This window comes from Peromyscus maniculatus, chromosome 11 (assembly GCF_049852395.1).
Source record: "Peromyscus maniculatus bairdii isolate BWxNUB_F1_BW_parent chromosome 11, HU_Pman_BW_mat_3.1, whole genome shotgun sequence".
NCBI lineage: Eukaryota > Metazoa > Chordata > Mammalia > Rodentia > Cricetidae > Peromyscus > Peromyscus maniculatus.
In genome coordinates this window covers 39,827,212-39,854,282 of record NC_134862.1, presented here as the reverse complement: position 1 = coordinate 39,854,282, position 27,071 = coordinate 39,827,212, and the positions used below count along the sequence as shown (strand labels likewise).

The 27,071-nt window shown below is 39.6% G+C and overlaps 1 protein-coding gene across 1 annotated transcript in view; it reads right to left on the bottom strand.

Moving 5' to 3' along the window:
• Thsd7b (thrombospondin type 1 domain containing 7B) overlaps positions 1-27,071 on the bottom strand; it is an 852,383-nt gene that overhangs the window by 24,195 nt on the left and 801,117 nt on the right. The window contains exons 18-21 of the mRNA XM_042258057.2: positions 24,849-24,990; positions 23,126-23,241; positions 20,777-20,894; positions 1,970-2,115 (exon numbers count right to left, since the gene is read on the bottom strand). Coding sequence (XP_042113991.2) covers positions 1,970-2,115; positions 20,777-20,894; positions 23,126-23,241; positions 24,849-24,990 — 522 coding nt within the window. The remainder of the gene's footprint in view (positions 1-1,969; positions 2,116-20,776; positions 20,895-23,125; positions 23,242-24,848; positions 24,991-27,071) is intronic.

The window sequence follows — 27,071 nt, the reverse complement described above, 5'->3', positions numbered from 1 at the left end:
TTTCATCAGCAATGCCAAAAAGCTTAGCTGTACTTTTAAGACATGACACTTAGTGAAAAGATCCCAAATATTTGCTTCACAAAGAATTATCAGACTTCAGGAAAGCTAGATGCATCTGGGCCTCACGACAGCCAGCCCAGGTTTCGTCACAGCTCTTTTTTTCCATGCTTCTGCTTTATTTGTGTCTTTTCTTTTGAGCCGTCTTGCTTTTGAGTGACTGACTTTATCCACTAGGTGGAGGAATGTGGCAGCCAAGAGTTTGTGATTGCAGGGTCTTTAACCAGCTTCAAATCCACTTCGAACTCATCATCAGGAACATTGACTGCCCTTGTGTAGGTAGGTACCCAAGCATAAAAATGAACCACGGACTGTTTTTGAGAGATTTGAGTAGAGTAAGTCTCTTCCTGTCCTGATGAGGACATCAAGTGCTGGTGGGTGGGACTCACTCTGTCCAGAATCTGACACAGTTTTGCTGTTTCCTGAGGAAAATCCAACTCCTGTCCCCTGGGTCCCTTCAACCTCTAAAGTAGTGCTTCATGAGGAAAGCCACCAACCTCCACCTACCTAGTCACAGACCCTGGTCACTGCCCATCTTTGTCCCTATGGTTCTGGCAGAAGTGCCATGACAGTAACAGATTTCATTGGGCATTTGCCCAACATGATCCAGTGAGACAAGCTGCTGGACTTGTCTATCAAAGATGAAAAGGCTGCTGATACCTGAGAAGGAAAAGGGGAGGTGCAAAGGCAGAGGAGGAGTGCATGTTGCGAAAGACCTGGAGCGTAGCCATCCTCCATCCCTCAGCATCTCCCTCCTTCTCACCCTTCACCTTCTGTGTTTGTTAACTTTCCTCTCCCTTACCCCATCATGTAACGGCTCCTTCAACTCCCTGTCTACTACGTCACAGGTGTCATAATTATAAAGGGGAACTATTTTGTCCTTTTTCCTCATTTCAGATAGCACTTCAAATTTCCGAAGACTTCAGAGAGATCTTTAGGCAAGTAGACAAGGTTGACTGCTTAGAGCTGTTAGGTTATTTCTGAATTCATCAATCAGCATGTCTACTTTATCTCCACAAAACAACAACAACAACAAAAAGGAGTACTGAACACATGTGCCACATAATTTTGTTCCTCTGAGACCTATAAAGACACATGGGCATTTAATTTTCTGCACTATTACAAAGCTGCTCAACACAGCCATCCTGACAGGGGCACCAAACATCTTTATAAGAATACTCTGAAGATTGCTTAATGTGTAATCAAAATTATTGTTGCCTAATTAAAATATGCTTCCAAATAGGAACTGTAGGAGAAACTACTGAAAGGCAGACATAAAGGAAATCAATGCACCTTTTCTCAAGCCAGAAGCCAGCGAAAGCAAGCAGCGGAAGATCTTCACTGATCAAACACAAGCTCAGTGTCCGTGACACGCAATAATGTCACCAGGCATTTATATCTCAGCCCAATAAAAAAAGTAATTATTAAGGAAAGGGTAGTAACCTTGGTTCATGTAATAAAGTTAGAATATAGCTTTCATCCACTTTTCATCTTCTGCCCATAAGCAAGGCATTGTCAAAGCTAAAAGTTAACTTTTAAGAAACACAATCCAAAGCAAGCCGTGCATTTCCAGAGTCAGGGTTTTGCTTAATTAAACAATGATTTGATATTCCCAGCAAGCAAAGGGAAAAAAAATCAACAACATAGAATTCTTGAGGTTGACAAAGAGATCTGCAGTTCTGTGACCCGCTTGTTATAATCAGTGCCTAATGAATGGCTGTTTACTTTCTTAGTAGTATAACTCTGTGGGAAACTAACTTACTTGCTTGCATTTTTCCATGTTCTCCATTGTGTTAAAAATAACAGGTGCCCAGAACCTGGCGCTGTGTAATTTATTCAATCACTGTATTGGATGAGACAAGTGCTTTGCACACACTGAGAAGCATTCTCTAAGTGTCATTGCATGACCTACCTCCAATTTACATGCAGACCAGTTGCCAAGGACCCAGCTATAGCAGGGTACCACTGGGCAGGGTTTCTGCTGGATGAGCTCTGTGGGGCATTGCCGTCCTTCTCCTTGGGTTGGCATAGTGATAAATCGAGTCCGGCTCATTCGACCTAAAAAAATAAGAGAGGTGCCAATTATTGGTTAAAGTTTGGCTCAGAAATGGAGGGAAGAATTGTTGCCAGTCTTCATTCTATGACAACGAACACTGTCCTGCCCCTCGCACTCTTTGGTTTCTGCCATTTCAATTTAGATGTTGAGAGAGGCGTAAACTATCTCAATATTGATATTTCAAAAGATCTGAAATTATCCCCATCTTCTACATCAGTCTTCAGGTCTGAACTTGGTATCTCTGTCAAACAGGCTGATTTTGTGACTGCAATAATGCTAATTTCCTTATCAAATATTTATTAAGCTTTATTGTGATCTAGGCTTCTTGCTATGTACTAGTTATAGTGATAAAATTATTATATATGTATATATCTTCTGCCTCCAACAGGGGGTACAAATATTAAACACAAATAGAGAAAGCTGTGAGTTTTTGTCCATTAGGGTCTGAAATAACGAGGCAAATGCCACACAAGCCATTATTCTAAGACATTCCACAGGATGGTCACACCCAAGTTTCTTAGAATTTTCCCCAGTTAACTCAATAAGACCAGTTTTTCTAGAGACTCTGGGCCCATTTCTTCCTTTACTGAGCACAAGGAAAACATTATAGGTTGGCTTGTGTAGAGGAACCAATGGCACTCAAAAACCATATATTCAAAGAGGCACTCCATGCCACAGTGAAGTAAAAGGGTGGGTTAATGAGTGGCAGAGAAAACGACAGTGTCTCTTCACCTCCCAGTAGCACTTCCAAGATAAGCTCAATGGGACAGTGGATGGAATCACCCAAGGCATTCTGTTGACTCACCTTCTCTTTTCATGGCCCCCTCATTGCTGGTTTTTCTTATTGATGAGTATGAGACACATTTCATTTAATTATTGTTATGTAATTTATCTTATTTATGCATATGATGTAATTTCTTTGTTACAAAGTGAACTATGTTCATGTATTTTGCACATGTTAAAGAAAGGCAGAGCTTTCTGGGAGTATGCATTGAAGCATACCCACCTCCCATGCCCCATGCTAGAAAGGCTCAGAGACAATTTTCTTGAAAAGTTGAACTTGAAACAAGATCTCTGAGCAGTTGTGGTATGAGGAGAGTGCTGTGTACAGTGTGGCAAGAGACGTCTCAAATTGCAGGGTATGAAGCTAATCTGAGGACCTGACAGTGGCCACGAGGCTAGAACAGTGGTGAGGAAGAGAAGATCTAGAGAACATTCTGGATTCTTTTTGTAGATGTGAAAGACTCTACATGTATAAACAAAGAGAGATAGAATGATGTTTTCATAGCATTTACTTAAGCCTAAGGTAACATACTTCCATAGGGCCAGGTCTCTTGTTGCCATTCAGAATACTACCACAGACTTTAGTGATCAAGTACTCTCTCTTTGGAGAAACTTGAAAAAAACAAAACAAAAACAGAAAGCTCCTGAGAATCTAAATTCTTTGGTGGGTGAGTCCTGCTGCTAACATTATACTCGCTGTACATTAAGTACTAATTGAAGAGAGTATTAATTGAGGGGGGTGGAAGTATAGCTCAGTGGTAGAGCACCTTCCTAGCATGTGTGAAACCTCGTGTTCTCACAAAAAGACAGTGTCTCTGAAAATCCCCTAACTGGTTATGTGTTTATTTCATATTTTTATAAAATATCTACATTACATTAAATCATCTAAAATGTATGATAGATAATATACCATCAAAGCACTTATTGAAGTGGTACCATGTGCTTGACAATATTCTAAACAACTTATATGTACTGGCTCATATAATAGAGCAATCCTGGAGAAAGGTCTATTATTTGTCTGTATTACAGGCAAGAAAATAAATCCCAAAGCACTTAGGCCTGTTATCTAAAGTTAAACACTAGTCATGTGGGGAATGAGAGTCATACCTAGGATGCTTCAACCATGCTGTTGGGTTAAAACTGCAAGAAGTTAGGAGAGCTACCTATAGAGGATGTTCATGGGAGACATCAAAGGAACTTCTGACAATGGAATTTATTTGTGACAATATGGGGTTGCTGAATCATGGTGCATCTTGAGTACAGAGCTCCTGAGTATGCATTTGGACATTTCCGAGAACCGTTAAAATCAAATTATATTTTCTGAGAACCATTAAAATCAAATTATAGTTCAATATATTATCATTCATAAAATGCTGTCTATAGCCTATGAATGTATTTTGCTCAAGATTTCATATGAATTTTTGATCAACAACTCCTCAAGTTTAAATTTTCTGTCTATTTTATTGGCCAAAGTACATATTACCTAATACATCATTGCTATATTATTTTTTGGTTTTGTAATTATATTTACAATGTAATGACAAAAAGACTGCATTTTATTATGACCAAATAACTGAGTTTGTTCTCAACTTGATGGTGTGTTGATGGCCAGTACTTTAGAATCATTTTATTTACTTCCATTCAAGTGACAGATATTTTCTGTTGTAGATGTAAGTGGAGGAGATCTAATAAGTTCAAAAGAAAAAGTTATGATGTTACAGGTGATGTGAATGGAAAGGGAGAAATAACAGGGAGGAAACTTTAGATGGGGGAGTACGGCAGAGGAAGAGTTAGGGAATAACTAACACAAAGGATGTCGAAAAAGATATACGGAAACTCAGTACTTAGCTTCTCTCTCTCTCTCTCTCTCTCTCTCTTTCTCTCTCTCTCTCTCTCTCTCTCTCTCTCTCTCTCTCTCTCTCTCTCTCTCTCACACACACACACACACACACACACACACATGCACAATGTATTTATATTCATATAAAAGTGTTTAATTGGCATTAACTTACACTGGGGATAATGTTCCTCCCAGAACCCTAGGTTGCCAAATAAAATGTCCAGTGACAGATGTGGAATCCCTTCTATTGAGTTATTGGTTAAGAATGTCCCAGAGGCTGAATGGAGGTGGCTCATGCCTTTAATCCCAGCACTCGGGAGACAGAGCCAGGCAGATCTCTATGAGTTCAAGGCCAGCCTGATCTGCAGAGTGAGATCCAAAACAGGCACCAAAAACTATAAGGAGAAACCCTGTCTCAAAAAACCAAAAAAGAAAGAAAGAAAAGAAAGTCCCAGAGAACTGCAAATCATACAGACTTTTCTTAGTTGTCTACCGGAGCCTGATGGAAAGGTCCCAATGCTGAAGATACTGCATGTGCTGGTTATAGGACACAGAGAAATTGAACTGGGACTGATGAGGAAGTTTCCTCCTTGTGGTTAGTTTTCGTAGTACCAAGAGTTTGCAGGGGGAGGTAGGAAAAAAACGTCACCAACAGTCTTACTCAACCCAGAGCACTATGAACTATAATGATGACCTGCATGGCAGGATGTTCCCTGGCGTACAACGGTGACATGAATGTTACAGGGTGTTCCCAACCACTTTCTGATTGGGTTGCAGGTCCACTCCACAGGAGGAAAACATAGACCTCACACTGGAATTCTTGCCAAGAACTCATCATTGGGGAGCTCTCAGGCCCAGATTATTCTGCTAAGTGGACATAGTAAATTCATATCTCCTTACCTATAGACTAGTGTGTCCCTCATGCCTCATTGGTGAACATGTCACATAGATAATGGTTAATGCTGAAACTCCCAACTGATCCAAATGCATGGAATAAAAGTGGGTGGAATGTTCAGCCACAAATGAGACATCTATATCACACCCTTCCATGTGGTTCACAGATATTAAAGAAAAGGGTTAAGAAGATCACAACAGCCAGAGGTTAAGGAGCATCAGAGCAAAACAATGTCTCCTGGACATGATGTGACCTCTGTGTTCATTAACTCAGAACAGCAGAGGTGGCCTGTACAAGAATAAGCCAATCAACATCCTAGCAGGGAGGGGAAGGGGCTCCTGAGCACCCCCAAACTACGGAGCTCTAGATGGCTGCAGCCAGAAAGTTTCTCCAGTCCTGAGTTCCTTCAGTACCAATCCCTCGCCTCCAGCCCCAAGATCTCTTAATAATCATTTAGAGTCTTAATATTAATTATCAACTGTTTGGCCTATGGCAGGCTTCTTGCTAGCTAGCTCTTATAACTTAACCCATTTCTATTAATCTATATTTTGCCACATGGCCATGGCTTACCAGTACTTTCACATCTTGCTTCTCCTGGTGGCGGCTGGTGTCTTCCTAGATTCCACCTTTCTCTTTCCTGTCTCTCTCCTTGGATTTCCTGCCTGCCTCTAAGCTGCCTTGCCATAGGCCAAAGCAGTTTATTTATTAACCAATGGGAACAACATATATTCACAGCATACAGAAAGATATCCCACAGCACTTCCCCTTTTCTATTTAATCAAAAAGGATGGTTTTAACTTTAATATAGTAAGATTATATATAACAAATAGTTACCAAGCAAGAATTACAGTTATAATATCTAGTCTATTTGTATTTGGCAAAATTAAAGGAAATATTCTATCAATCCTATATTGTGAGTGTAAAGTTTCATATCTATTTCATCTTTTATCATGACTAAGGAAAACTATAATTATAATTATCTAGTCTTTAAATATATCAAAACCCCCAGAAGGATATAATATTACCTAAGTAAATAGGAAGTGCATTTAAGCAACTTTCAAAAATCTAGAATAACAGAGGAAATTAGATTCAGGGTTCTTGTTTGGAAGATAAAATGAGGATATAGATAAGAGGTAGATTATTGAATCTACTCTGAAAAAAATGATATAGAAATAATAGAATAAAGGGTAGATTATTGAATCCACTCTGAAAAAAGAGAACACGGATATGATGAATAAAAAATATGATAAACAAATTATTGGATCTACTTTTAAAAGGCAACTACTAGTTTTAAATATTTTACATTGGCCTGGATTTTTGTAAATTGTATACAAATTATGTATATTGATACAAATTTGAGATTGATTTTGTTAGAAAATATTGTACATATGTTGCTAATCTTGTTCAAGGCATTGTGCCTATACAGTTCATTTAACAATCTAATGCAGTTTTCTAGTCCTTGAAAGTTATTACCAACTATTTAGGATAATAAAGAAATGCAGGTTAGTAGTTAGTCATTACAATTGAACCTGTAGTCATATTAGGTATGTTTTCAAGGTCAAGCAGCAATATACTTTAGATAGACAGGTCATCTTCAAACACATCAGAGATCTACAGGATATGGTATTTAAGATGTTTTAATAACAGATTTTTTTTTCTTTTTTTATGACAATGAGAAATGTCTGCTCCTGGCAGCACCAATATACTTAAAAGAAAATAATAGGCATTGAAGAAACTCCATATGGAGTTTACTTTCATTGTTGCAAAAGTTAGCTACTGGGCAAGAAGGTGCTCTTGCCTCAACTGCTGACAGTGTGCTGTCTAAAATGGACAAGAAGGACACAAAAGAAAAAACTGCTGATTCTTACCAAGACAAGGTAGGAAGGCCCTTTAGAAAATCCTGCTTCACAGATGAGTCTGTCAGATATGCTAATCCTGTAGGCCAAAGTTGGGTGCCCCAATGTTGTAGAGAAACCTCAGGTGACTGTCTAGGCAGTCAGTTGTTTCTATCATAACTCACATTTTTTTGGAAGTTGTTTGTTTGCACTTCCTGTTTAACTAGGTAACATTATTTATTTCCTTCTTGGGTCTTTGAGGGAGTTGAAGTTTAGATAGTTAAAGTTTTCCTTATTAAAAAATTCAGAAAAGAAACTCACTAAAGAGGTGTAAAGTATATAAGTTTGAAAGACATCAAAAGATTGTTTTTGGTTGGTAATACAAGTTATGATAGAAAGTGAATTAGGTACATTTTGGACTCAGCAAAATAGGATAGATAATAGAATATTTTCACTGAATTTTTCAATTACAAATGTACTAGACATTGTTGATATATTTAGTGCCTGTATATATTGTATATAGTTATTGTATATAGTTTTTTTATATTTTTTATATTAGTTATAACTTTTTTTATTTTAGACAAAAAAGGGGAAATGTGGTGATATTTTATTTGTGCACCCCAATAAAGCTTATCTGGGGATCAGAGGAAAAAGCCAGCCACTATATTAAACATAGAAGTCAGGCACTAGTAGCACATACCTTTAATCCTGTCACTTGGGAAGTAGGGATCTGTCTGGGTCTCTGTGAGTTCAAGGCCACAGTGGAAACAGAGCCAGGCATGGTGGCACACACCTTTATTCCCAGCACTAGTTAACCATAGAGGTTTGGAGGTCTGCACAGACAGGAAGTGATAGAACTGGGCAGAAAGAGGAAGTGATGAAGCTGGGTGGAGAAAGGACGTAGGATGGCAGAGCACACTAACGTATATAGGCGTGAGTATACAGGAAGCAGCTTTCTCTTGGCTGAGGATTTCCTAGTGGTAAGAACATGGCTGGCTTTTTTTTTTTTTTTTTTTTTTTTTTTTTTTTTTTTTTGCTTTTCTGATCTCAGTTTTCACCCCAATATCTGGCTCTGGGTTTTTTTTTTTTATTGGTAAGACTATTTAGCAAATTGTCTTACAGATGGCTTCTAGGGGAGGGAGAGTTAGTTTCCTTTAAGGGTCTGTTGCCTGGTAGGGAACCATGTCCCACTGATAGCCTCACCATGCAGCCCAGTTGTTCTTGTGAGTTTTAAAGTAAAATAAAAGGATATGAAATTGGGAGGGGTTAGGAGGTGGGAGTGGATTGGTAGGTATGGCGAAGATGTGATGAGGAGGTAGAGGTGGGTTGGCAGGCATTATGGTGAAGATGTGATGAGGAGGTAGAGGTGGTTGGGAGGCATTATGGGGATGAAGGGGTGAGAATGACAAAACACATTGTATGAAATTCTCAAAGAATTAGTAAAATTATTATAAACAATGATGATGTTATTGTTCAAACAATGAAGCCTTTAAGAGCAGTCATTGAGAGCACATCCATAGGGCTTACCCTATCTTTTGCTCTTGAGATACAAAGATAAGATCTTCAAATGTGTCTGTCACTAGCAAGAAGCATACAGTAAATCTTTATTTAAAACTCCTTGTTATTCAAGGTTGTTTAAGGTTCAACATGAATACTTCCAGCGAAGACATGAAAGTGTGAATGGACTTGGAGTGCTTACAGATTCCATTTATGTCACCTTTTCAAGTCAAGGATATTTTGTTTATATCAAATAGCCAATGTATCCCTATGATTAAAGACTCACCAATTCTGAACTTTCAAATTAAAAAAGGAGCAGAATGAAATGCAGATGATACCATGATGTGGGCTTGATCCTTTCATAACAGTGATCCAGGGCTCTCAGGATCCATTTCAGACTGGATGGAACCCTCAGCCTAGCAAGTATCTCTTATCAATGACTATTCTATCAGAGGCCACAAGCAAAAGAAGTCTAGACAATCTGGTTTGTGATTATGAATTTTTTTGCAGGGAGGCAAAGTGTGGAAGATATGGTCAAACTACAGGAAATAAAAAAATCATAATGGGGATGGAGGAAGGAAGATTTTAAAAACAGCCAAGGAACAGTGGAAAGAGGCCTGGGCTTGGCTCCAGTCATCCATAGTTGGAAACAGTTCTTTCAAATTAACAGCTAGAAAATGATGTGACTGTATGAAAGTAATTTGAGTCCTCAGAGCACGAATTTCCTGTCCTGTAAAATAAAACTAAGAATACGGAAGGGCCTTATTATCTGAGGATAATTCAGGTTGGGGAAAATGTCATTTATAAGTGAGTCTCTTTTAAATGGGAATGAAATTATTTTTAATAAGTACTAAAAATGTTTAAATGTGATTCTTTTTCTGGAACTTAGAAGTCTGTAACTGAGTTTACCCAATGCTGAGTGCCATACAGATCATAATTATGAGTGTGTGCTCACTATCAGGATAAAGAATAAATCAGCCATGAAGGTTTCTTACATAAGTTCCTGATTATACTATGAAAATCCATTTTCCATGACTGGTACTTGTAGCACAATCATAAAGTCTTTGATCTTTCAGTAACTCTTCATGCCTTGGCCTCCTTTGACTCCTCAGTGTGAAGACCAGTCCCTTTTATAATTCCTTTGCTGTGTGTCCCCATTCCACCTGCACTTAGTGATTGATTAGCACATCCCCTGAGCAATGGTAGAATAGTATGCTGACAGAGGAAGCCTGTGGGAAGGTGGATGGCTTTATAAGCTCATGAGTATCCTAATGTGAGTATCCTAAGGAGAACCTGGGTATATGTAGCATATAGAGTCCTAATATATGTAGCATATAGAGTCCTAGAGACCCACATCAAGAAGATTTGGGTGTGGAACATTCAGATGATGAGAATGAGCTAGATCTATCTCACACTGTATATGAACATCTTATGGGGGTGTCCAAAATATACTGAACACTTGTTAAAATGTTTACATCTTGAAATTTTGAGATAATACAATTACAACATTTCTCTCTTCTTTTTCCTCCCTTCAAACCTTTCCATATACCTTTCTTTGTTCTCTTTCAAATTCAAGTCTTCTTTTTCACCAATTTTGCATATATGTATATAGGTATACACATATATTCACAAATATAACTCAGTAAGTCTGTACAATGTTACTTGTATGTATGTTTTCAGTAATATTGTTTTATATCAGTTCTAAGAACTAGCCTTCAAATAGGTCTGTGATGAATTCACAAATCATGCTTCCTGTCACCTCCTATATCTTGTTGCTTATGGAGTGTACACAGCTATGAAATTCATAACCTGCCATAATCCTTATGTTCTGGCCTGGGTTTCTTCTGTTTTCGGGGTGACAGGAAAGGGTGCTGCCATATGTATCCCAGGCTTCCAATGTGAGAAGGTGGAATTTCCTTGGGCATGCTCTTGCCTTCTCTTGCTTGGATTTATGTTTCTTAATATAAGCACAAGAGAAGACTCTAGACATCCAGGAGAACCTGGGTTTGGTGATGAGTGTGGACCATATATCTAGTAGCTAACATCTATGAGATGAAGGGAAGGGGCTGATTTTTCTTTGTTCAGGTTCTTCCTGCAAAACAAAAAAGTTAGGATGGACCTAAAGTACCACGGTTGCTGTTAGCCAGCAGTTTACCTCTCTGAGCTGTTTTCTTTCCTTCTGGGAACACTAAGACATCATTATCGCCAACAGTGGTACTGGACTTACTACCACATTAGCAGTAGTTATTTACTAGGAAGGAAAAAAAGATTGCACGGCAAGACCTGTAGATATACATAAGGCATATAATACTAGTTACAAAAACGAAACCCCAAACAGAGACAGACCAATCCCGGTACTTGTATACGGTTTTGAAGTATATGTCTGCCCAGCTCACATTCCCTTTGAACTCAGCAGTCCTCAAACTGCCTAAGACGGCCACACTGACAAGGTACTTGTGAGGCATTTAAAGCACATTCTAAAGATCTCAAAGTTAGCTGAATACACAGAAATGAAATAAATATGAAGATTTCTTTCTTAAAAATTTGTCACAAACAGACAAAAAAAAATACAGCATCCGACCATTCTGATTGCACAGCCAGGTCTCAGTAGCCACTGTGCCCTTTTCTGCAGCATGCTTCAAATAAGAATTCTTTTGGGGCCCAGCACAGAGTTGCCGAGTTACCTGTTTTGGATAACTGGTTTTGATATGATTCAAGGAGCCTGGGGCCTATGCTAGGACACTTTGCTCAGCCTTGGTGTAGGCAGGAGGGGACCAGACCTGCCTAGGCTGAGTCTACCAAGCTGGACTGACTCCCCAGGGAGACCCTGCCTTGGAGGAAGTGGAAATGGGGGGTGGATTGCGGGGGAGGGCGGGGGGTAGGAGGAGGGAGGACAGGAGAAATCCAGGGCTGATATGTGAAATTAAGTTAATTATAAAACAAAAATATTTAAAAAAAGAAAGAAAATAAAAATGGGGAATAGTGTGTGTATATGTAAGGGTTGATGGATAGAAAACATGAGAATAACAAAAGGAGCACTGAGTGATCTCCAACTGTTCATTTCAGGAAATACCTGAGCAACCCACGTGACTGTGCTGATGGATGCCTGTGTGCTGAGCATGCAGTCATGGAGATACAGTACTACAGCAGCAAAAGAACGTGAAGTGACCTGGGCCTTCTAACGTGCTTGTGAGTATTTCTATTTTTGTCTCATTTTCCAATAAGGCATCATTTCTTTTTAATATAAATCCAATTCTCTTAGCCATATACTGTAATTATTGGTTTGGAACGGCCATCCAGAAACAGATCTCCAAGGAGTTGGTCAATTATTACTCGGAATAGGGGACTGTGACATGAAATTCAGGCTAACACTGGTCTTATTTTTTTTTTTTTTGAGACAGGGTTTCTCTGTGTAGCTTTGCGCCTTTCCTGGAACTCACTTTGGAGACCAGGCTGGCCTCAAACTCACAGAGATCCTCCTGCCTCTGCCTCCCAAGTGCTGGGATTAAAGGCGTGCGCCACCACCGCCCGGCGACACTGGTCTTTATTGATGGGAACCAAACAGTAGATTATTGAATAAAGTATTTCCATTTTCTTCTTTCTTCCTCTATAGATTTACTCTTATTTTTGGTACCTGCTGATTTACTATTGCTCAGGAAGTGAACCCTAGCAGGTAAGACAAATAAGAAAGAAGCAGATAGACAATCATGTTCACCTTGTTAACTTTAATTGTGTTTCTCTGTAGTTAAGACATTTTCCTGAGAAGTGCATCACTGGAAAAGCACTCCTTGCTATTGAGGGAAGGCTGGGTCATTTGGGTGGCTACCTTGTGTTTTCATGCAGGGATGGTATGCCTGTTCTTGCTCAGCTCCTTTGCCTTCCTTGTTCTGACTCTGGTCCCCTTCACCATAACTCTCCAATCTGCATTCCATCAACTTACCCAACAAATCCCTTCTACAGGACCCCAGTCTGGGGACACACCTGTTACTAATCTTATTTAAGACACGATTAATGGAAGCATAGAGACATTACATGATTTTCTCAGAATCACAGTTAGTACTAAACATACGGTTGTTTAGTCCAAAAGCACGTGCTTTCCAGGAAAACTTATCTAGCCCTCGTCATGGGTGTTGGGTGCTAGAATTCAGTTGCTAGGTCTTTTGAGAAAGTTCTGTATTGTATTTAGCCATGTCCTCTGCATTCCTATGAATTTGTCATCTTAATTCATACACTTCATATTTTCCTTTAGCAAAAGTAATTGATAGTAACATAGCCATGCCCTTTTCTCCCATGAAAGCTCTTGTTTTATGAACTCATCCTAATAAGTCATCAAGAACAGTAAGTACAGTTTCATTGCATATGAAACACTCCATTTCAGGCAGATGGACATGTACTGTAATATGATTGAAGCTGTGCTTTTAACAAATACCACCCACAGTTTTTACTTTAATTTTAAGTGTGGACATTGCTGAAGAAGAATTTGGGATCAGGACTAATGTCTGACAAGGTGGAGAGATTATCGTGCTGAGCAGTGATTTAATGCCTGCTCTTGGCCCTACACTGGGCTTTGTTAGAGATGAAGGATATGGGAATGAGTCTTCACTAAGGTCTGGAGCCCCACAGGCTTGTTCTCTACAGGGATTCCTTGGGTCATCTGAAAATTGCTTCAAGGTCCCAGACATCTTTCATCCTAGAGAACATCCAACTCAGGCAAGATAAAGACCGCTGAGGCTGCTGGAGTCCAGATGACTTTGGTCTCAGCCAGGACCATATGTTGAGAGAGGCTAGTTGCTGGAGAAAGTAACAAGACCACTTAGAGGTCAAGAGAACCACAGTATCAGAAGTGGTCTTTGAAAGGAAGATGATTAGTACCTTTAAGTCCTGCTTGGCTATAGGAGCACTAGGCTTTCTGTGGTAGACTGTCTACATCTTGTTTAACTGCTTACCTACCATTCAGTTCTCAATCATCACAGCAATTCTACTAAGCACCCGTGACAATCGGCATGGTTCTGTAATACACATAAACAGTGTCAGTTCTGAAATGAAGAGATCCCACAGCATCCAAGCTGAAAGGGTCACAGAAAAGGGTTTTAGAAACCTTGGAGCTATACTCTGTCCATTCTTTTCTTAAAAAAAAAAAAAAAACAGGGTCATTAATTTTCTGTCTATAATATGAATAGCTATTATTCTAGTAGATAGGTGAGACATTACATAATATTTAAGAGGCTACATTCAAAGGGATTTCTTTCTTTTTAAAAGAATTATTAATTCTTTGAGAATTTCATATAATGCGTTTTGATCATATCCAACCCTCCTCCTATTTCTTAGGGCACTAATGTGCCTATGTTCCAAGCTTGAATTGATTTCCCCTGCTTATTCTGGAATGTATGTGTGGATTACAAGAATTTTTATAAAGTGGTGCAGCATCAAACCAGGATCATATGCACAGGAGGTGAATACAGAATATCACATGCAAAGGGCTACTAGCAGAGAAAAGAGGCTTGGAGCCATCTGCACCCAGGTTCAAATGCAGCCTCTGCAACTGACACACTGTGCCTCTGTGCTGGTTATGTGGCTGCCTGTTACCTCATTGCAAATTCAGAGCACACATTATACAGCCATTGTGAAAAAATTACTAAGACATGTCTGACATTGATAATTGTGTTCTTGACCAATGGATATTTAAAAAAAAAAAACAACAAACTACCACTCTGATATAGCTTTATTTTATAGAGTAAAATTGCATGAACTCCCACAAAAGACAAGTTAGCATTCCAAAGCTCTAAAATTTGCCATTGGAAAAGCAGGTTCTGAGGCCAAGGTTCTGGGCCTTTGTGCCCAGTTTTTTTCCATTCTATTTTGTAGTTTTCTGACCTCCTGTCATAAGAACCAATTATTCCATAGAGTAAATGAGTTTGAATTGTTATAACTATTAGTCTTGTGCCCAGTCAAGAATTCCACACCAGTCAAATTTTATGCAAATATCAAAGACTACTGATTTGCCTTGACATCTTGAAGCATTAAAAAAAAAAAAGAAGAAAAGAAAATAATAAGAAAAGTTCTCATGCTTTGGAGCTCATACAAAATTAGTGTTTTTTCCATTATGGTCTAGAATAGACGGAAAAATTACATACAATCTGGGAAATACAGGAAGCCTTTTGGATTGCATACTATAGCAAAATAATATCAACTCATGTACACTGAATGATAAAAACTATTAAAAGCAAAAGAATCATAGTCTGGAATTAATAACATTTTTAGAGTCTTATTGGTTAAGTGATAATTATGAATAATTCATGATATGCTAAATATAGGGAGTTCTACATTCCACTGAGCTGATGAAAGCTCACTAGACAGAGAACACGATTAATCCAAATATTAAGCTCTTCTATTACTAGCTTTGATCTTGGAGCTCTATCTCAAAAGATCCCCCAGTGAAGCCGAGAATCAGCCTCTCTCTAACCTGAAAGAAACTGGATTCAAACCGTCTGACCTTGAAATCTTTAACACAATTAAAAATTATATGACAAGCTCCAGGTGGGCGCTAAAGAGGCCGTTCACAAGCTTGGAAGATGGAGTCAGAATCCATTTCAAACTTTCCCTCAGATCAATGACATTCTGCGGGTTTGATGGCGAAGTATGGCTCACTGGGCCAGCAACTTGGTGAATTCACAAACAGAGGTAATTGTGTGAATTTCTACGTTTGATACAGCTGTCAGCCCGAAGCTGCAGGGGCTGAAGGCTGACTCTCAGGTAACTCCCTCGCCCTCTTTAATGTGACTATGCACACTTTATCTCATCTTACCTCTCTGTCCCCTGGCCACAATCAGCAGGACAGAAGAGTGGTTCATACAGAAGGCAGACACTGGCACACGGCTGAGCGGAGACAGGCGTATCTGCAGATGTTTCCCAGTGATAGCATGTAACCTTTCTAGCTTCAGGAAAAAGTTTGTGCCGGGCAGGGCTGCATTTGATGGGTACTGCTTGTTTATTGTTTCCAGGCTGAGGCGTGACTTAAATACAGAATTTTCACAGTTTGGAAACAAGGAGGAATGATGCCCCTAAGTCGGAGCAGGAAGGCTGGAATGTGGAAGACTGGGGCTGGTGGGGTGCCACCATTACACCGTTCTTTCCACCCAGTCTGAAAGAAGGTGCTTAGAAAGCCAATAGACACATATACAATTCCTCCATGGACTGTGCTATTTACTCATTACTTGTCTATCAAATTGAGACCAGGTTCAAGTATATATAAATGGAATAATACTGATCTTCATATTTCTGTTCATAGGTTGTAACCTAAAGCCTTTAACACAAAGGTTGTCAAAAGTGCTTGTGAGATTCAGTGTTGAACATCCTTGTGATGGTCTCTCTAGTCTTCAGGGTGGTGGCACACCCTGGCCATTCAACGTTGGCAGAGTACCAACTCCTCTGCATCACCCTCGCTGTTCTCTCCTGACAGATTCTTGTAATGTTCCATCCATTTTAGTTTTACCATATCACTGAGAATTCCTAATTCCTGTGTTGGTCTCATCACTCATCTTTGCAGTGGGATACTGGCTTTATGAAGTTCTTGTACTTTGCCCTGAGATCTTATCTGTTCCATGCAGTTTTATCCCAAGCTCTTGGGATGCTGCTCATTCAGAATGTGTCTACTGAGTAATATACATGATGTAATTTATGTCTCAGAGGGGACATCATGAGATACCAGGATAGTTAGGCATTAGCTTTTCAAAATTTTTTCTCATGATCTGAGGAATGACTGAACACATCCGCATTTTGATTACTCCAAGTTTTTCATATGTCAGGATTGTGGAAATTTTTTAAGCTGTATTTTTACATCTAGCAGTTTAGAACATAAAGATGTCTCAACGTTTAAGAAATGACACCCCCCCCCAAGAAGTTATCCCATTTATGAAAAATTAGCTTGAGCTGCGGCCTCACTGGTTACATACTTGCATGGCTTCTGTTCAGAAAATAGCCTTTCTTCTGAAAACGTGAATCCTTTGTCTTTGTTTATTATTCTATGGATTTTGGAACGTTGAATTTAGGCCAAAGCTATAACTACCTAGACTTTCCCAACAGTGGGGCTCAGGTTTGGGAGGTTTTGTTTGCGGGTTTCTAATAGACAATTGCACTCCTCAGCATTAGCAGAACTGCTTGAAAATGTCAAGTGACATTTTAATACTAAGCATTTGCTTTGGAGTTCTACATGTAAAGGTGACGTGTCGGGGTGACATGATGAGCTGTTAGTTCTCAATGGCTTGTTACAGTGGCACAGTTAGGCTTTTTAGGAAAAATAGCAAGAAATGTGTTTTCTGTCTCCACCTGTTAGGCTAGGGTGTGGAGAACAAAGAACTTCATTACTTAGGCAGTGGCAGGGACTGGCTGCCTTTAGGCTCATGATCCAGGCTGCCAACTCTTCTTCCCTTTGAGTTTTACTTCTTATGGTCTAGAATCAACTGGATAAGGACAAAAGACAACTGAAATCCTTCCCACAGCCCATTTAGGATGCTGCATTGGGACAGCGGAGATCAGCTCATGAAGGATCCAAACAAGGGTGACAATGGCCCCTGGGGAAGGATGGACATGACGATCAGGAAGCAGCAGTAGTGATGGTGAGATGCTCTGTGTGAGGGGACATGCTAAGAGGGTACAAAGCATAGTCTGATGTGGAGAGCCCTGGGCAAAGCATGTGTTGGGCCAGAGGGAGGCGGCAGGCCAGGGGAGGCAGCAGAGACAGACAGGGTGGGCCAGCTCTCTCCCTTAATAGCCATTGTCACAAGCAAGGTCATCCTTTAGCTCCTTTTGCATGTTTCTCTCAGGAGCAGCACATCCTGATATGGCCCTTGGTGAGACTGCAGTGCATATGGCTGAAGTGCATCCCCTTTGGGCTACAGAGAGATGACTGGTGTCAGCTGCTACAACTGTGAACAGCACTGTCATTTGTGGGAGTCTTCATCAGCATGAACTGTCCCCTGCCTGTTCATTTGCTAAGAGCTGTCCTCCAGCTAGACTACAAGCGGCATGAAATCAGGGAAATTGTCACTGTGTTCCAACTGTGGCACCAAAGACACAGCCTACATCAAGCGCATTTATATTTGTTTAATAGGTAAATGACTGTGCGAATGTTGAGTTAGGGCTGGAGAGATGGCTCAGTAGTTAAGAGAACATAAACGTACTGCTCTTGCAGAGAACCTGCGATTGTTTCCAGCACCCAAGTTCAGAGGTTCACAACAATTTGTGACTTCAGCTGCAGAATATCTGGTGCCCTCTTCTGGCCGCAGTGGGAACTTGCACTCATGCAAAGAAATATCTACATGACTAGAAAAAAAGTTTGTAAGAATATTGAGTAAAAGTAAAGGCATGAGCTGTAAAAGGGACAATGAAGATGATTAAACCTATTGGAGAATTTTAAAAAATATACTAGGGGCCTTAGAATCTTCAATACTACTGATGGATATGAAGGAGGTAGAAATTAATAAAAGTGAACATTCCAATAATACAGTGCTATACTGTGTGTGTTGGATAGTTTTATGTCAACTTGACACAAGCTAAAATCATCTGAGAGGAGGAAACCTCAATTAAGAAAATGGCTCCGTGAGATTGGGTTGTAGGCAAGCCTGTAAGGCATTTTCTTAATTAGTGATTGATGGGGGAGGGCCCCATTGTGGTTGGAGCTATCCCTGGGCTGGTGGTCTTGGGTTCTGTAAGAAAGCAGCCTGAGCAAGCCATGAAAAACAAGCCAATAAGCCTTCCATGGCCTCTGTATCAGCTCCTGCCTCCAGGTTCCTGCCCTTTTTGAGTTCCTGTCCTGACTTCTTTGATGATGGATGTAAGGCAAATAAATCCTGTCTTCCCTAAGTTTCTTTGGTCACTGTGTTCCATTACTGCAATGGAAACTCTGACTAGGACAGCGTGTGACTTCCTAAACCTCATGTCAAGCCATGAATAAAGCCCCTGGGTGGTTTAGCATCAGCAGTATAAGAAATACCCAAGCTTGATCAGTTTCTGAAGAGAAGAGGTGATTCTGCTTCACAGTGTTAGAGGTTTCTGTCGGGCCCAGTTGCCTCAGGCACATGGTGGCAAACTTCAGCAAAGCATGCACACACACACACACACACACACACACACACACACTTGCTTTATATATCTCTATATGACTATCTATATGTATATATATGTGTATATATAGCAGTTTAGAACATAAAGATATCTAAATTGTCACTGTTATATATATGTATATATATATATATATATATATATATATATATATATATATATATATATATATATATATATATGATTTCAGCAACATTAAACACCTGAATAGCTGCAATTTGAACCTGGATTGATCTGACTTTGAAGTGGTCCATCATGGAAGTTGCCTCTCAGGCATGTTTTAGGAACTGTGTAGAACAATCACTATATCCTGATCCTAAAATATAACATTTTATTTCTTGGGACTTTTGTTTGCATTTGTGCAGAAGGTAGTATATTATTATTATTATTATTATTATTATTATTATTATTATTGGAATCTGGGAACCCTACACTTTCATTGTGAATGATGCTTTTTGTAAAACAGTTGCTTTCCTTAGTTACATTTTCCCGGTGCACATCCTGGCTGCCATTTTCATCTCTGCACTGTCTGGGATCTTACAGCTCAGTTCTCAGCTCCTGCTGCATGCTGACTTCTGTCTAGCTCTCCATGGAGCCAGAAGTAAGAGCAAGAGTGAATAGCCCCTCTGTCTCCATTTGTACAGATTTAAAAGGAAGCTCACTCCATAGTCCCATTTTGGGATTTCTAGAAAATGGCTTCTGAGTATTGCTGGTGAGCAATGAGGTCCAGATCTTAATGTCTTCTTTACCTGATTCCATGATTCTTCCAACTTGAAGTTCCTTCCTTCTCCTTTGCTTGGTGACAAACCATAATGCCAAGATTTCTTCCTCAGTTTCTATTCTAAGTTTCTGACAGTCACTTGCTGATAAACTGTAACCCCTCAAGACTCTAGTTTATTCTATACCCATTGCATGCTTTTCTTTCACAACCCTTTCACACACAGATAAATGTTAAGACTCTTTCTCTAGCCTACCAGCTGCATGCCATCTTTCTCTATTTGCCTAGCTTCCTAGAATTATCTGCATCTACATCCCTTGCCACTGTGTATACTTACACACCAAAGTCCTGAGACCTGGAAGTATGATTGATAACTGTAGACCCACACTCCCCTAATCATCATGGGAAACACTGAGAAGCAGCTGGCTGTCAGAAAATATATTTCCTGTCTTAACCCTCTTGCCTTGAGTTTGGAACATGCACTAAATTTCCTCTCCTAGAACACATAGGGGAAGAGAAGTCTATAATTTCCAATGTGTCTCATAAGAACATTCACAAGGATGTCACCATGCAGGAAAATGGGGTTGTTAACATTCTATGGTCTCTGTCAACCTATGTGGTTGACTAATTTCTTGAAGCAGACAGAAGCCAAGCCCTTTTTGCACCCGGGTAGAAACAAGTCTTTAGTCACTGTGTCTAGTTAAACTGACATAATACACAGCCTAAAACCTACCATGGCCCCATGTTTTCAACCAGTAGAGCTTAGGATTTTCTGACAGGATACTGACCATAGGTTAGCCAGCTCTTCTTTGATCTGCCAGGTCATTTCTTCCACCTCTGCTGAGCCTGCTGGGCTGCTTTAGAGGTCTGTTCTCTGGGTCAGACTTGGGTCAGCTTCAGCTGTTCGCTGTGCTTTTTTTTTTGCCAGCTATAAAGCTACTTTTAGTAGTAGAAACAAACAGGGGAAACTGAATACCTCCTTGGCCACAGGTTTGCGAACACTGTGTCCATGTTGTCCATCCTGAGAGCTGACAGTTGACGACACACTCCACCAAACAGGGAATACTCATCCTCTGGGGTTTTTCCAGGTTCCGCTGCAAATGCAATAAAATACACCTTCAATCCTAAACCAGATTACTCTTCTGTTATGGGCGAGAGTGCCCTTTATTCTATAATAAATAACCTTTCCACACTGTGGTGGGAAAACAAGTGTCCATTGTTATATAAATTGGTCAGCATAGAAATGACTGTTGTTATTTCACTGGTGACATTTGGTCAGTCAAAATTTCTTATTATAAACACTGAACTCTAGCAGAGACCTGACACTCAGGTGCTGGGAAAGTGTGAGGTCACACCGCACAGAGATCTACCATGTTGCTCAGTCAGCAACAAAGCAGGAAGACATGTCATCATTCAATCCAGACACCCTGGGACTGGCTGATGGTATACAGAGAGATAAAAATTAGTAACAGAGTTAGCAGTACACAGGATAGGAGCAAAGATAAAATAAATGATTCATCTGAATCCCCTAATGACCAACCGGACAATGTAATTACAGTTGTAATCTGGAAAGAAATTGATGAGAGAGTTCACTTTCTTCTCTAAAATCTGTGTGTAGAGAAAATGTGTACATTTTATTGTGACCGAGGTAGAAGACATCTCAGGGAAGGAATAAATTACCCAAGAATCAGAGAGTGAATACTGAAGTATGTGCTGTGTGACTCATACACTGATTATATGTTTAATTAGGAAAGCTTTGGCACCCAACACATGTTAAATATTATCAGTACAGCTACTCAAAGCTAAAATTAGTTATCACAGCATGATGACTCTTTAAGTGGGTAATGCATAAAGCACCATAAAGGGACCTGTGACTATTGGTGTGATACAGCAGGTTAATAATTTAGTACTTCTTTAAATGAATAGTCATTAAATACATGTTTTGTACATGCCATTCAGAAAACAAAGAAACTGACTTTTATTAATGAATAATTTATATCTCTCCTTATATCAAAAGAAAATATTTCTTACAACTATAAGCAGCCAAAAACTAATAGGTAACACTGCTCCAAACAACACAGGAACACAAATCAGCAGCTCATCTGAACTGCTACAGCCCAACAATGTACTGCTGTCAGTTAAAACACCCTTACACCATTTCTCATTTATGCACTTGGAAGGAATGTTAACTTCATGGGGACAGGTCTGAGTGTACCCATTGTTTATTTGGAACTGTTGTAGGTAGGTGACATTCCTTAGGCAGTCAGTGTATTAGAGGCAGACTAAATGAAATATTCAAATAAAGCAATGACATTTGGCCAACAATCTTCTGTAGGATGTGAGCCATTTTTAGAATACTACTGATTGGGGCATCTAGTCTTGGACTGACTGGTTCATAGTCAGCATCCTGGATGACATCCGCATGGCTGGCTGAGGACCACATTGTGACAATACTTATGGTTGGTATAAGAGTGCTGAGGAAGTCTTTGTTTTAATTTCTGCTTACTTCCCCCATGCTACAACAACTGAGACAGACCTTTGTTGACCTTTCAGTGTGTTGCAGACATTTCTGTAGCCACCTGTGATTACTGGCGTCCTGTCTTCAATCATGAAGATCGGTTCTGTGATGCCTTCAGTATGGCAACATTCCTGTTTCTGTTGAGCTGTCCCTATAGTGCTGAATTTACATCTGGGAAGGGAATGCCAGCTTCTTTGGAATGGGTCTTTCTGTAGCTTTTCTCCAGATTCCATAAAATTAGAAAACTTCAGAATCTCCTATTTTGAAAACTGACATGGAGGTCTTTGGCATAGATTGAGAAGGAGGAGGAGGAGGGGGAGGAGGAGGAGGAGGAGGAGGAGGAGGAGGAGGAGGAGGAGGAGGAGGAGAAGAAGAAGAAGAAGAAGAAGAAGAAGAAGAAGAAGAAGAAGAAGAAGAAGAAGAAGAAGAAGAAGAAGAAGATGACAGTTGATATTTGTGGAGAAAATTATCAGTGTATTCTATATCCAGGCTCAGCATCCATCAAATGTGATGAGGACGTTTATTACACAAGCAAATGAATCACCTGCCAATATAAGGACTCACACCACAGTAGTAAAGGCACTAATGCCAATGGTTTGTTGGAAAGCAGGTGTATTTTAACAACTTCTTAGAAGTAATTACTCCATTTCTTCAGTGCAAAATGATCTTTCTCCACTATTTTGAGTAAGTCCAAACCAGTGACATACAACTCCTGCCCAATACCTCTTCAGTCAGTGTCTGTAATGTCTATTAGATGTTGTGAAGGTTGAGGACTAAGGCTAAGAGAGCTCATCACACACAAGTTACCTGATCACAGTGGTCCATGCCAACAGGCTTGCCATCACTGCGCACACAGCTCAGCAGGCGAGTCCTCACGCCCTGGCCACAGGAAGCATTTTCACTCAGCTGGCATGTACTCCACTCTATAGGCAGAAGATCATAAACACTGAGTTTCAAAGGTCTAGGCTTGTGAGCCAACCACACCCGAGCTCTGATAATCTGCCTAGGTGGGAGGGAGAGCCCCCAATTTTACAATCTTCCTAAGTAGCTTTGGAAAGCCTTGAACAGTCATTGTGTCAGAGGGGCAAACACACAAGGAAATACAAGCCAAATAAATGTACTGAGTCCATTTTCTAGAATTTGGTTTTCTAGAGGTAAAACAAAAGAAAGCAAAAACTCAAAAGGTTATACTGATCATTTGGTAGGATAGGAGAGACACTAACAACAACAACAACAACAACAACAATAATAATAATAATAAAAGACCAGTTTAAGACAATGATTTGCTGTGGATGATTGAGAGAGAAAACAACTGAGCCAGGGCACCAATTCTGTTTGTGCCCCATCCCCCAAAATCTTAACTTCCAAGGTAGTAGAATTGGGGAGTGGAACTTTTGATGGTGATTGGATCATGAAGGTAGGGAGCTCAGAAAAGGGATTGGTGTCTTTGTGAGAGCCTCTAGGGAACTTGTCTGGAGACATCCTATGGGAGTGCCCAAAGACACCATCCCTGGGCAAGTTAGTTTTGTTGGCCTGGTTAGTGGTATTTAAAAGACGGGGCTATAGCCATGCAAGGTGGTTCTGGCCCTTGCTGCCCCTCTCCCCATAATTAATTTGACTTAAAACAACAAAGAGAGAAAACTTTTCATATAGATGTGGGTGTGAAAGATCCTTGACCATGTTAACAAAAATCTCTTCAATTATTTTTCTATATCTAAGAGCTTAATAACAAACTTATATATGGTTAAAGAAAATTCAATCTTAAAATATACACTTTTTCAATACAGCAACATTCCATTGTATTTCTGAAAAATTGCTAATGAAAATCAAAGACCTGAAGAAAAAAGATGAACCTCCTGTGCTGCCATTCACCCATGAAAGAACCCAACACCTACATAGAATTAACAAGGTTTTCCTCACAACGAATCTCACCTATTCCAATGTGCATGGAACAGGGAAGTTTGGGCCATGGATGTTGCTTTGCCTCTATATACATATTGTGATATGTTCCTAAGCATTGACTCCAATGCTTAGACCTAACATGCTCTTATATTTGGTGGCATTTTTGCATATCCCCTGCTGGGGGCAATGGTAGGTAGCAAGTAAGTGTTGTTTTGGGCACTGCTCTATGAGTTCAGACAATCACAGTGGCTGAATAATTCTTCTAAAGTGATTCTTGTCCCCTCTTTGATATCCCTGACTGGTCAGGCCTCCCTATTTTTTTTTTTAATTGCCTATGGGGAAAATATATCATAGACTTAAGTTATTGAAATAATGAAAGGCATGAGAAAAACTAAACTCTATTGCAGTACCTTTTTAAGCCAAGCTGTTCTTCAGAAATTATGGGTGTCTTTGATGCATCCACATGCCATGATTGGATGTTTGTTTTCATGAAGGGCAACTGGCAATAAGTCCTCAGTTTTTTTATGTCCCACACATATATTGTCCTCTCCCTCCACAGCGCCAGGATGGGGCACACACACAAGGGTTAGTCAATGTTCAGGGAACCCACAGTGGATTTCGACTGTACCTGTGAGGTTGTACTGGAACTGGAAGCAGTTTTCATTGAGGAGACAGGGCCGCACCTGGGAGTCTTCCCCACAAGTTCTTGAGTTCAGCGAAGGTCTCAGCAGATGTCGAGATCTTCTCTGCATTGCATGGGGGTCACATGACTATGAAAGTCAAGAGCAGGCAGACAAGGACCCAGAGTGAGTGATAAACTATACAGTTACTTGTGCACATGCAGGAATAGAACAGGTACAGGGAAGAGACCATAGTTACAGCAATGAGGATGTCCATATACCTGAAAACGTTACAACTTGTGGTTAGAAAATGATTCTGTGTTGCACAGTGGATTGTCTTCTATTTGCATTTCATTTGACAACTAATATATTTTCATCTTTAAATGAAATGAAAAGTGACCTTAGTCCTTCTAGTTCAACAGAAATAATCACACAGAATATTGAAAGGAGAAAATTATTTTTAGAAATCTGTACATAAGAATAAAATTAATATGGATGGACTAGAGCCTTCATTTTATTTGGGAGCTCTCTGACCAAAGTCCAATTTCCTCAAAATAAATGTATAAATTCAAATTCCAAAGATTTACTAAAAAATCACCTTCACCTGGGACCACATGTCCTCTCATATTACTGGCCCACGTAATAGTGCTAGAGCCAGACCTCTTACCACATCTCACACAACTGGTCTACCCACAGAAGAGTGTCCAGCTCCTGCTGGGGAACAACCTTCTTTCAAATGTCCTTCAAACCTTCTTCTTCATCTTCCCCAGAGAACTAACCCAGGTTTACTGCCCCCACAAGAAGACCTCGAATGATGTTATTCTCTTGTTTTGTTTTTTTTTTTTTTTGAAAAAATTTCACTGTCTCTAAGGATGCCAAATTCACTTCTGTTCATGGGTATGTCTATGGATTTAGTTCTAAACACTTATGTGTACCTGTCCTTCTACTGCTATTCTTTATCTATTTACCACCCCATTTCTTCTTTTTTAAAAAAGGATTCATTAGGGCTTGGTGGATAACACCTTCTGCTTATCTTATAATCCAGTGAAATCCTAAAGTAAACCATGTAAAGCAGTTTTTCAATAATTATTATGAATATGTTCATAACATGTAAGTCCAGACCCTGAAAAATCTAAGAAGGTTTATAGACTGGAAGAATAAAGTTTTTGAATTGATCACAAAACCATCATTTTGGTGTCTGAGATGTCATTTTATCTTTTCTTCTTCCTTTAGCCTTTTCAGGTATCATAGTAAGAATACAGCCTGTATACTGAATCTTGACAGATTCAAAGTGACAGTATTGGATTACACTGAACTATGGGGAGAAATAGCCACACATTTTCTTCTAAAGTTTAGGTAATTGAAAAATCTTTGCTATCTATGTGATTTCACACTCCAATAATCTGCCAATACCTAAAATTTTACATTTAATTGTATCACATTGTATCCAGATGATCAAGAGGGGACAATTTATTACATGCACACAAATCCCATGCTACATTCTTACCAATAATTGATTTCTATTTTACCATTTAATGTCGATGCACACACTCATGAGGAGGAACAAAACCTTAACTGATTTGTCAATAAAGGAAACTGATAGAATCCTGGTAGATGCTCCAGATTAGGACTCTGCTGCATTTGTTTCCTATAAAGTAATCAATCAGTATTTGAAAAAAGTGACTATGTACAAGGACCTATGGATCTACTTAGTCTAAGCCATCAAAGAAAAGAGAAGATAAAACAGACACACAGATCAAATGCAGCTACAGTGCTTGAGGTCAGCAGTATTCCGATTTGGACATTTGTCAGACTTCGGAACATTTGCACAGACTTTAGAGTTGGCATCCCTTCTTTGAAAATTAAAGTCTGAAACATCCTGAAATCAAAAACCAGCACTAGGTAAACGTGCACAAGCACACACGGTCCACTTTCTTTCCTCTAAACTTACAGGAGCTGGGTGAATAGTGAGAGGATGTGATTTGATGAAATTTTAGGATTTCATCCATTAAATCTCATAGTGTGCATGCTTGTGTAACAAGGCTTTAAATTATCCTCTTTGGTTTAATATCATCTTTAGACCATCTAGATATACTGATATACTACAACTAACTCTTGTCAATTCCTTATCTATAGACATAGTTGAAGGGGAGCTCATGGGTAACTAGAATCCATACAAACAATACAAACTCCTTTTAGATTCTTATAAAAATTACCTTGATATTGATAAA